General features: G+C 35.8%; 1 protein-coding gene across 6 annotated transcripts in view; it reads right to left on the bottom strand.

Annotated features, from left to right (window-relative positions):
• Positions 1 to 12,545, bottom strand: part of LOC134353047 (phosphatidylinositol-binding clathrin assembly protein-like) — a 133,542-nt gene that overhangs the window by 22,324 nt on the left and 98,673 nt on the right. Inside the window, exons 12-16 of one of the 6 annotated variants that reach the window (XM_063060877.1) lie at positions 12,284 to 12,387; positions 8,553 to 8,636; positions 6,352 to 6,417; positions 3,549 to 3,659; positions 1,471 to 1,590 (exon numbers count right to left, since the gene is read on the bottom strand). In XM_063060877.1, the coding sequence (XP_062916947.1) occupies positions 1,471 to 1,590; positions 3,549 to 3,659; positions 6,352 to 6,417; positions 8,553 to 8,636; positions 12,284 to 12,387 (485 nt within the window). Of the gene's footprint in view, positions 1 to 1,470; positions 1,606 to 3,548; positions 3,660 to 6,351; positions 6,418 to 8,552; positions 8,637 to 12,283; positions 12,388 to 12,545 lie in introns of all 6 variants that reach the window. The other 5 variants (XM_063060876.1, XM_063060879.1, XM_063060878.1 and 2 more) reach the window with 5 other exon arrangements.

The raw sequence follows: 12,545 nt of genomic DNA, 5'->3' as shown, positions 1-12,545 counted from the left end.
TGACTGTGTGGCTAAGCACAGCTAAAATACCATCTTACTTACTACAATGAATCACAGTGGATTTAATTTGGCATTTTTGACACTGATCAACGGAAAATACTTTTGTATCAAAGTGAAAACAAATTTCTATAAATTGGTCTAAATTTATTACAATTGTTAAACAGAAAATAATCGATTACATAATTGATTACCCCTTCCAGTCAGTATTTAGTAGATGCACCTATGGCGGCAACTACAACCTTTAGTTTGTGTGGATATGACTCTATTAGCTTTGCACATCTGGACACTGCAATTTTTCCCCATTCTTCTTTATAAAACTACTCTATCAAATGGCATGGAGATCGTGAGTGATCAGCCTTTTTCAGGTCCAGCCACAAGTTCTCAATTGGATTGAGGTCTGGGCTCTGACTTGGCCATTCCAGGACATTAACTTTGTTGTTTCTAAGCTATTCCTGTGTAGTTTTGGCTTCATGCTTGGGGTCATTGTCTTGCTGGAAAACAAATTTTCTCCCAAGTTGCAGTTCTCTTGCAGACTGCATCAGGTTTTCTTCCAGGATTTCCCTGTAGTTTGCTGCTTTCATTTTACCCTCTACCTTCACAAGCCTTCCAGTGCCTGCTGCAGTGAACCATCCCCACAGCATGATGCAGCCACCACAATTCTACGTAGTAAGGACGGTGTGCTTTTGATGAAGTGCGGTGACCATAGAACTTTCTTCCAGCTGACCTCAGTGTCATAGGTCTCTTGGTAGCCTCCATCACTAGTTCCTTTCTTGCACGGTCACTCAGGTTTTGAGGGTGGCCTGCTCTAGGCAGATTTACAGCTGTGCCATATTCCTTCCATTTCTTAATGATTAACTTAACTGTACCCCAAAGGATATTCAGTGACTTGGAAAGTTTCTTGTATCCATCTCCCCACTTGAGCTTTACAATAACCATTTCGCAGAATTGCTCGGAGTGTTCTTTTGTCTTCATGATACAGTTTTTGCCAAGATACTGACTCACCAGCAGTTGGACCTTCCAGATATAGGTGTATTTTTACAACAATTGAAACACTTTGACTGCACATTGTGATCTCCATTTAACTAATAATGTGACTTCTAAAACCAGTTGGCTGCACCAGTAATGAATTGGTATGTCATATTAAAGGGGGTGAATACTTAAGCAATTAATTATTTTATGTTTTATATTTGTAATTAATTTAGATCACTTTGTGGAAATCGCTTTTCACTTTGACACAAAATACTTCTTTTCTGTTGATCAGTGTCAAAAAAAGCCAAATTAAATCCACTGTGATTCAATGTTTTAAGCAATAACATATAAAAACTTCCAAGGAGATTAATACTGTATATGGTGACATACATGTACTTTTGATAATAAATTTACGTAGAACTCTAAAACTTTGAAGTACTACTTTTATAAAAGAAATTCACTTGCTAAACAACACAGGTTATCGTGTTCTTATATACGTACTGCCCACAAGGTTTGCGAGGGATGAATCCAAGTCCGTTGCTAATAGTTTGTTATTCTGTTGGCTCATTGATGGTGGTGCTGTCTGATTTTTGGCAAGGAGAGTTGGCATCAACATTTCACCTGGTTGACCGAAACCTAGGGAGAAAATAACAGAATTGGAAGATTAAAACAATCTTCTAAAAGATTTGTAAGATCCTCCAAAGTAAGATTATCTATTTTTTCTAAGTTATTGAGGAATTTTGTGATGCATACGAGTTCCTCATGTTTTACAGAAATGTAAAATTACTCCTCAAACTCCTTTGCTACCCAATAGAAGCAAAAGTATTCTTTGAGTGAAGTCAGTGATAAATTTACTCACTTGTAACTATGAGTTGAAATGCAAGGGTAAAAGCTGGCATCATTTTATCTTTATCTAAAAATACTAAATATATTCTTTAATAACCTTGTCTACGGTTTTGGCTATCTCTTTTACATGCGCAGAATCAGATATCGCTGTGATGATTGTACATTCTAGTACCAATTGTTTGGCAACAATAAAGTATAAAGTATGTTCTTGTGTCTCCACATACAGGCTTTGTGAAGTTCCTTGGGATGTTTTGTAATAGAATAAGTGTTATATCAAAACAAGATGATTTTATGTTCACTGCAAGATACTGACTAAAGTACACTGATCTATAAAAAGTAGTGGATATAGCTGAGTCCATCACTGGTGAAGACTTCCCCACCATTGAGCACATTTATACGGAGCGCTGTCACAGGAAAGCGGCATCCATCAGGGACCCCCACCACCCAGGTCATGCTCTCTTCTTGCTCCTGTCATCAGGTAGGAGGTACAGGACCCTTAGGTTCCACACCACAACCTATGGACTCACCTTCCAGAACACAATACCTGTTCTCAATGTTTATTTATTATTTATTTTTTCTCTTTTTGCACAGTTTGTTACCTTTTGAACAATGGTTCTTTGTCTGCCTTTGTGTGCAAACTTTCATTGATTCTACTGTGTTTCTATGTACTTACTGTGAATACCTGCAAGTAAAATAATCTCAGGGTAGTATATGGTGATATATCTGTATTTTGCTAACAAATTTACTTTGAACTTTTACTGAAAAGACTGACAAAATCAGAAACAGGCATGATCAGGCACATTTAAAAACAGACACAAAGATACGCCCATACTAATATCCATAGGCTTATAGGTGGGTGTAAAAATAAATATGATCTCTAGTTAGCAGATTTTACTCAGTCAAGCAATGAAATCCAACTCACCATTCAGTTAGAAGGAAGACACCAGGTCAAAATGGAAGCATGTAAACAGAATGAGTCATAAGAAAGCTGAATCAATGTCAATACAGAGCACGCTCAATAGGCAAGAAGCTCCAAAGATATTAGAAAAATCTACTATTCATTTTCTCCATGTAAATAAAATGAAGGTAGAAACACTTTTACAACACAATGGTAACTGATGCTTAGACGATTCTTAATTTTATACCCTATGATTGATTGATTTCTGATGACCAGAAGGTATTCAATCAACTTAGAGAATTTCATTAGAGAATCTGATTATTCCTTGATATATTGTTTGATTAGTCAACCTGAATGCAATGTTTGGTGGATCAGGCTTTGGGACTAAATAGCCCATTCACTCTTTATTGCTATTAGTTTAGCATCACTGTATATTGAATGGAAATTTAAAGGTGTTAGAAATAAACCACAAAAAATGCTTCAAATAAATTATTTCAAGGTGCACCAGATTTAAGGTCTTTGGGCATTTCTATGACTGGAATGTATAATGGAAACTACTAGATGTCCCCAGGTAGCATACCATATTATAGAAAAAAAAATTGAATGATTAACAGGCCAATATGTAGGTTAATCTTTTTTTTGATAACTATCAGGACAATTTCCCTTACCAGAGAATGAAGAATGTTGAGCATCTTGCTTGGGGAAAAGGTTAAACTGCAAAGCCTTAAAAAAATTGGCTTTGCTTAAGTATATAACATTATAACAGAAAATGCTGTAACAATTTGTGACATATAGGAAATATTTAGTATGATTAAAGCAACTTAGGACTTGTTACCGCTTGCATTCTGGGCATCATTGGCACCCAACTTGGATCCAAACACCGAATCGAAGTCCACATTCATTGGTGTTGGAGCAATCATCTGAGGAACAGGCTGAGGAGTAAATCCTAGGGAAGAAAGTTTGATCCAATGAGTCATTCAGAAAACAAAGGGAAGAGCTACTGTACATACATTAGATATCCCAAAATGGTTTATAAAAATTACTTTTGAAATGGTGCAGTCTTTACATAATTCCACAAACACCAATTAAGCCAATACTTCGACTTATTTTGAAGGCATTCATTGATGTCTGTCAAAATTCTCTAGTCATCATCAATGAGACGTAGAACTTTATACATCCAAAAGAGTATATCTCTAACACAGTACCATTCTAAAGTGCATGGTGAAGAATGAACAAATAACTTGCAGAATTGCTTGTTAAATGAACTGAAGTAATATTAAAAACTCCAATTCAAAACCTTGTTGTTTTCCTAACTTATTTTTCTCATTACAGCACTGCTCTGGTTGATCTATAATCTGTATGACAATACAAATACACCTTTTCAATATTAACTGTTTCCAAAGAGGGCTATGTACATTATTCCAAAAAGGGATCACATATGATCTTCTTGACTCCAAATTTGAAAATCTGGTGTCATCCAACCTCACTTCTCCCTAAATACTCAATCATGGCAACATAAATTTTTAACCAAGTACCTTGTATGCACCTAATGCTCCATCATGTACTTTCCAATTAGATATATGTAGTTAGTGATTTCTAATTCTCCAATTATGAAATCTGATACCTGTGAATCTAACTGACTAATCTTGGACTGTTAGGAACAAGGGTTACTGAGGGACTAGTTTATCAAATGTAAAAACATTATGAGTGAATTGGACAGGGAAAACAGAAACCTTTTCCTCCAAGCAGAGGGGATCAATAATTAGGGGGGCACAGAATCAAGTTAATTGGTAGGTTAATAGGATAGCAGTGTTGTAATTGAGCCACTAGCTCATAGTATTGGATTGATCTATCAGTGTGGAGCTTACAGATTCTTCCTGAAAGGTGTAGGTTTCCCCTGTGTGTTGCCATGTGTCCAAGTGTTGATCAATTAAAGGTTGATTGTAATTGACCATCGTGTACAGGCAAATGTAGTGCCAGAATATGGTTGGAATGTGAGAAGAACTGATAAAAATGGGATTTGTACAGGGTTAGTATAAATGGATACTTGCCAGTTGGTGTGGACTTGGTGTGCCAGGGTGTTGGTTTCCATACTAACGACTATGATTAAAGGAGAATGGAGAAAAAAAAATCCACCTGGTCATGGCCTGCAGCTCACCACCAAATCAGATGATAGAGGCAGAAAAACATTTTAAAAATAGTTGAATAACCATCTATAGAATTATAAGTCAAGAGCTGGGAACTGGGAGTAAGCTGATTAAATTCAGTTTTTGGCTTACATGAACAGAGAGAATACGAACCACAGCACCCAGTTTTACTCCCCAAATCCTATCCAACACTTCCTACAATAAATGATAAAATGATTTTCAATTTTCCTTTTCCATTTGGTGTTTAGATCTACAATTTTAACCTTGTTCAATTCTGTAATTTATACCTGTAGGTTACACTGTAACATTATAAAACACCCAATTCAGATACCTCACATGAGCCACTTTGAACTTTTCAAATACATCCCTCTGCAACCAAACCCAAATCTTGTAATTTTAATTTTTCCTCTGCAAGTGACATTAACTGTCATCAGGCAACTCTCAGGTCTTCTAAATGTTCAAATTCCAGACTATTTTTTAATAATGAGTTTGACACTTAAGTAATGCATCCATCTCTGGCCACTAAGAAATCAATTTCTGGACAATACATAGAAGAGCAAAAATGAAGGAAAAAATCTTTATTGTTTAAACTTAAACTGTAAGCACATGAGAAGATGTGTTCAAATTAGGAAGAGAAAAATGTGCAAATGATTCAAACAGTTTCTCCCCATCAAGATTTATTAGAGTAAACATTCAGGAGCTGGATGGAAAAGAATATTTCTGGGTACAGGCTCTCTCTAGGTCACAAATATTCAACTTATGGACAACCTGAACATATCAACAGTGTGCATGGGAAACTGGCAGGATAAATTTGCCGATTGCTGTAGAGCTGTCGGTATCTTCTGCCAGTTACAGATAGGACACTTATACATGTCTCCTTTCCTTCTCCACATCCCCACGCATCTAAGCTGCTACACTGGGAGCTGGATTGAGCCAAGGAAGCCTGGGAATGCAGAACAAAATCATTTGTGCACTGAGACCAACAGGCAGCCACTCTGCCCACCCTTGCTCACTCTTCCATCACAATTGCTTCTGTGACCCACTCTCACTTAGTTCTTGTTTGCTTCTGACTTATGAACAGTTCCCAGGAACAGAATACCTACATACAAACTAAGGTACGCCAAACAACTTCTGTCATTAATCATCAACTCTTTCATTTTCTGACAGATGAAATCTTTTTGTCCATACCAGAAAAGATTAGATTGATGGGGTGGAGGGTAGTAGCTAGTAGGTAAAGACAGGAAAAAGATAAAACAATATCTGTGTGCATGTTTGCAAAGGACTGTGGTTCAACAGAGTGGGGACAGGCAGTGTGGGAAGAGAGATAATACACAACTGAGAGCATAAGAAGGCCTGATGCTAAAGAATACCAAAAAAAAACCATGTAACATTAACTGGGTGAGAAGCCAGGAGGAAACAAGTGAACAAGGGCAAAAGGCAGTGAGAAAACAGAGATGCAGATAACTTACTTTTCAAAGGAAAGCAACTCACCAAGAAAGGGGTCATGGGTAGAAATAACTTCAAGAACAGAAGCTGATCCTTTTGAGGTGAAAGAGTCTGATCCGAAAAAAGGAAGAAAAATCCAGAAATTCGGATAACACAAGACTTACAAAGAAGAGTATATAACATGGTTCATTTGAACCTGTTCCATTGTTAACTATGATCGTAACTGATCTTCTGGTTAGCTCTATTTTTCTGCATTAGCCCAATATTTTTGTACTCTAAGAAGTCTTGATCTCTCTTTTGACTCAGTGATAGTCCTCTAGGGTGGAGGTCTAAGTTCATGACTGTCTGCATGAATATAGTTTCTCTATTTCAATTTTACATGACCTATCCCACGTTTTAATTCTTGGCCTAGACTCCTCAACCAGGAAAATATCCTTCCCACAAGCACAACGTTAAGCCCTGTAAGAATCACCCTCATCTAGAGGATACAACTTTAGTCTACTCAACCCATGCTAACCCACCATCCAGCAAACAACTTGGTGAATCGTTATTGCATTCCCAATGACCTCTATATTTTAGTGTGCTCACACATAATTGGAGAGATATTTCACTCTTCTCGAGCCCTCTTATAAGGCCAACTTTGCATTTTCCTTCTTAAATACCTTTCAGAGACTTGTGAACAAGGATTCCTTTGAAAATCAACATTCCCTAATTAGTTACTAATTAAAACAGTTCCTCTCTGCTTTGTGAGGTCATTTCTGAGATCAAATGAGAGGTCTCTCAAAATGGATGACCTCTTTTTTCCCCATATTGTATTCCTAATCCACTCATTTAGCTTGATGGTATTCTCTTAACACTTCTTTATATTCTTCTTTCTGCTCACAATGTAGTGTACATTTGAATGATAAGCAGACTTTAAAATATGACATCTGGTTTCCTCAGTTAAATTGTTCATATTGATTAAGAATAGCTGGGGCCCAAACACTGATCCTTACTGTATGCTATTGTCTATCAACACTTGTTTCTTTATATTCCTGGCCTTTGTCTGTAGGCAATACAAGGAAATATTTTATAACCAATTTCATGTGCTCTGACTTTGCTGATCAACCTATTGAAAATCTGTATACATTACATCCACAAATAATTTTATTAGCCACATCCTAGAATAACTCCAAAAGAATGGTCAAACATAATTTCCCTTTCATAAATCCCAGCTGTCTGCTCAATCATCTAATTCTTTTATAGATACTTCTCTACAACATTCTTCATGAAGTCTTCTAGCATTCTCTAGCCTAATATGTTAGCCTACAAAACTGGTAGCTCCTTTCTGCTTACCTTTCTTAAATTATTAGCCCCGTTTGCTAACCCCAAATCTGCAGACACCATTCTGGAATCTATAGAATTTTTGAAAAGAAACACCTTTATTGTCATCTCTAAAAACTCTGGGATCTAGATTATCAGTACTTTAGGATTTATCAGCTATCAATCTCTCAAACTTCTTTAGTACTAAATTTCTACTAGCTCTAATTTGCTTCTTTAACTGTATTTGGATTTTTTCTCTTCATTCCCCAATACAAATTCTCCTGTCTCTGACTCTAACAGACACATTTGACATCCCTTTGCTTTTACATTTCTGATCAGTTTCCTCTCATTGACTCTTTTTTTAAATAAAAAAAAATTCAGTATCTTGGATCTCCTCTATGAAAGTGTCTGTGCTCTCCCAAGAGGTAGAATACATCAATTAGCTTCCGTATTCATAAGTGACAATTTAGTAAATGTATGATATGTGACTACATTTTTGGACATTAAATATATGGGTGTAGAGCTTAAAATTTGCAGTTCATCTATTATGAAATTAGCAAAATATTTAATGTAATTCTCCAAATTATGACAGGCTAAAATTTATCATTCTTCAAGAACTAAAAATTAAAACTATCCTTGATTTTCAAAGAGTAGTCAAAGATTCTGTCACTTAGAGACTACTATTTCCTTGAAAAATGCGATAAGCTTTCAACTCAATTGTACTGTAAAATAACAGCTTATTTTTTTTTTTTAAAAGTAAGTAAGTCTGGAAATCAACAGATAAAATCTCCGGTTTGATATGGAAGTAGGATTGAAGTAGGTCCACCTGCATTTGGAAGCTTGCATAGTGGCTAAATACTCATTTACTGTGCATCAATTTCTATATTTTTATATTGCTCTAGATATATCATTACTACACTGTATTTATTATACACAATAGATACCTGCATCAAAGATGTCTACCTCAGGAAAATGTTCAATTTTTGTGGATGTAGCAGGACTTGGTTCAGCAAAAGAGTTGAATACATCTAGAAAAAAGTTACAGAAATTATGTGTAGTACTAAACTTTTCTCACTTCACTAAATGGGTTTATTTTGGCCTATATTTAACTCACAATAAACTTTACCAAAACAATTTCCAGTCAGTGACACAATGCTGTTTCGAGAGCCAGCAACAGGCAAATTATTCACTATACTTCCTATGTCAGAAAAAAAAACTGAACATTAAATATACTTTGTTAGCTGTGAAGGACATTCTGAAGTGAATGTACAACACCGAGAAAAAAATTCACAATAATGATCCATTTGTTAGTACCAAATCATTTCCCCTTGATCCTCCACAACAACTGCAAACTCATACCTAATTCATGCAAATCTGAAAAAATGGCATTAATTCAGTCAAAATACTGACACTCAATCAACAAAGTCTGCATGAGAAACTCGGTGGGTTGAACAACATCTGTTGGAGAAAGGAACTGTGAAGATTTAAAACCCTTTATCAGGACTAAGAGGGAAGATAGCAAGTAAATAAGAGGAGGGGGTATAGTGTAACAGTGGTCAGTGGGAGATTGATGTACCAAGGAAGGGTAAAGGATGATGGGCAGGTCAAGCCAGGTAAGTGAGGGGGTAGGGGCAGTATTGGGAGATGGAGCAACCAATAATTAGAGGTCAAATATGTCTTCAACTACAAAGTCAAGTGCCAAAAATACATGTCATTGCAATAATTTGTCCTTCATACAACTCTTGAAGTGTGACCTTTCTCAGTGGAAGTTTGAAACTGCCCATCATTTGAGGCAATTTCTCAATCTGTTTCTGTTGCTGATATATATTGATTCAAGAACAAAATGGTCATTTTTGGAACCTAAATTTCTTAGCATGTGGCTCTAGATACCTGTACAACTTGTAGGATATCATGTATGAACAAGCGACATGATGATTCTTCTTTAGTTGTTTAAATTGCCAATATTACTCATGTGGAAACTTTGGGAGTTTCCAAGTCTTATTTTTTTAAATCGTGATACGAGTAAGAATGTACATATGATATATACACACCTGCCGCAAAGAAAAATTCTACCTGCATAGATATCTGAGTAGCACAGCTTGGAGACCAAAAACAATGGCAAAGGGTGAAAGGAAACAGCAAAAACAATTACAAAACAGCCAATTAAATTACAACACGTTAACGTATGAGAACCTATTTTAGTAAGAATGAATAATAATTAAAATAATGTGGCAATTTCCATTTAATGCAAAGATGGTGAATGTAGCACAAGGTCCAGCTGTGGTTTGTATTACAATCAGAAGCAGAAAGGGGATACATTAGATGGAGAGTGAGAAACATTAAGGGGAACCAATGTCGGCTATATAGCAACAAGATAAAACGACAATAATGACGTAACCTCTCCTAGACAATCAATAGAAGCTACTAAAGAAATACTTCTCACAACAATTATATATCATTCCTGCTCTGCAAATTAAATCCATCTACCTTTACCTTGCCTTTTGAAAGCGACAGGCTTTTAAACTCATGGCATAGCTCCAATACCTCTACTTCACCTGCCATTTGACTCTACCTTTGTCTGTCGATAGACCTTGACACTTTAAATTTAAAGAAGACACAATTCTTCTTGATTTCAAATGCATTTAACTATTAAAAAGACCTGATGTATGAAGCTGTAATCTAACCTAATTAAAGAGTTTGCACCTACTTCATGTAAAAGAGCGATATTCTATCCTAATAGAATATATGATTACAACAGAGCAAATTAACCACAGAGATATCTTGATGTTTAAAACTTTATTATTGTCTAAAATTATCTGAAAATTATCATTAAAAATATTAGTGTCACCAGTTTAGGTACCATTGTTTCTACAGAAATGTGAACTGTTTATCAGCTAGTGTCAAAGTGACCTGTAAACACTCAATACATTTAAAAATTAATTCAGGGATGCATGTCCAATTTTGAATTATCTGTTGGCAAAAAAGCTCAATCTCTGAATGTGCTTAAGTAGAGAATATGCACTTCTGTGCTGATTAATGTTATCTCAAAATATTTCAGTCACAAGTCACAAATCTAATTACCAAAGAAAAAAGCACCAAAAAGCTTATATTCATCTATTCTAAATGTACATCTACAATATAATAAAGTGCTTACCCATAACCAGATCTGTACTCCAAATCCAAGAAAGGGTGAACAGAGACAGGATCTGAATTTAGTTTGGAGTTGGAGATGTAGAAGTCAAATTCTCAGGATTTAGAATGAATGAACAAGATATTTGCAGGTTTGTGAACTTCCGGTAATTTTTTCACTTTATACAATCAGAGGTGGGCAGCCACACATAACCAATAATATGACCCAAATGTGATGGAGTAATTTGTTAATGTGCACAAGTTTAAAAAAAATGCTTTTTCAGCTAGAAGGGAAGATGGCAATTGAGGACATTAGAGGTGGGGGGGGAGGGGGAGGGCTGAAATTTCATAAACCGATACAACTAATTAAGAAAACAAATTCCATTTATTTAAAATACAAAACAGCATAATCATTAATACTAGAGTACTTATGTGGCTGACCCAGTTGAATATCAACTCAATGGCAATCCTGAGGTGGGGGGGGGGGTAGGGAGGATACTAATGTAATGTAGATGGTTATACTCTCTTGAGAAAAAATCATCCATTGACTTAAACAATTAACCTTCAACAACAACAACCATCTTTGTGTGAAATACAACTTTGACCATCTAAGTGCTTTTACTTTGATGGCTATTCAGCTCCTTACTGATGTTAAGGATAATCACTGTGACTTCACCTCTGGAATTCAACTCTTTGGTCGATGTTTGGATCATAGTTGCGAAGAAGTCTGGAGCTAAGTGATCTGGCTGAAACCCAAACTTGGTTCATGAGTTATTGAAAGTACTGCTTGATATTACTATTGAGAACACCTATTGTTCTGTTAATAACTGAGAGCAGACTGTCATTTAGTAATTAGTAGGACTTTGTCCTGTTCTTGTGAACAACAAACATCGGGGCTATTTTCAACATCATCAGATGGATGCTGGTGTATTTAAGTAGTGGTGTACCTAATCCACAAGTACATGTTCTCATTAAATACAGCTGGGATGCTGCTTGGTCCCAGATTTTACTGTATTCTCAGCCATAATTTTTAGCATTATAAGATTCATAAGTCCAAAGTAGATCACTTCAACCACAACTTCTGTCCATTTTCTTTGTCCAACAATGCCCTTTTCATAACTAGAGTAGGAAAGAGTAACTCAAGTGAGGAAACTTGACCATACAAGTTTGTTTTTTTATTTCCTCTTTTAAGTAATTGATATAGTGAAAAAGGTAGACCATATTATAGGTCTCTAGAGGACACTGATAATTATTTTCTGCTGAATGAAAATGTGTACCCGGAATCCTTCTTGGTTGTCTTCCAATTTCCTGTCCATTCACTAATTTTCTCCCAGTTTCATTTCTGCTGAAAAATTGTTAGAAGTCTAGTTTGCAGTCTTTGTTCCACTTTTCTGTACTGTAAGCTCAGCAAGAATTCTTTGAGATATATGAAGGTAAAATGAACCATGCTATTGATTATAGTTCACTCACAAACTGATCAAATTCATACTTTATCAAAATGAAGATGGTGTCAAAATAATTGTTCGAGTTGATAGGAACAACTTACCTCCCCAAGCATTAGCTACTGATTTTGATATTTCAGGGGTGCTCTGCACTGTTGGTACAAAAGCTGACTGCAGATTGAAGATATCATCAGAAAGACTGGGTGCACTGTATCAGAAACCAAAAAATTCCAAATTTAACGATACATGAAAATTTCCAATATAAAAAATTTGATCTGACATTTCTAGATTGAAACTGCAAATTGCAGGAGAGTCGTTCTCAGTGCTTAACAATGATATCCATGCATCTTTTATTGGTTTGAATTT

This window comes from Mobula hypostoma, chromosome 10, assembly GCF_963921235.1.
Source record: "Mobula hypostoma chromosome 10, sMobHyp1.1, whole genome shotgun sequence".
In the NCBI taxonomy this organism is placed as follows: domain Eukaryota; kingdom Metazoa; phylum Chordata; class Chondrichthyes; order Myliobatiformes; family Myliobatidae; genus Mobula; species Mobula hypostoma.
Note: the sequence above shows the minus strand (reverse complement) of the source record. Positions and strands in the feature narration are given on the sequence as shown.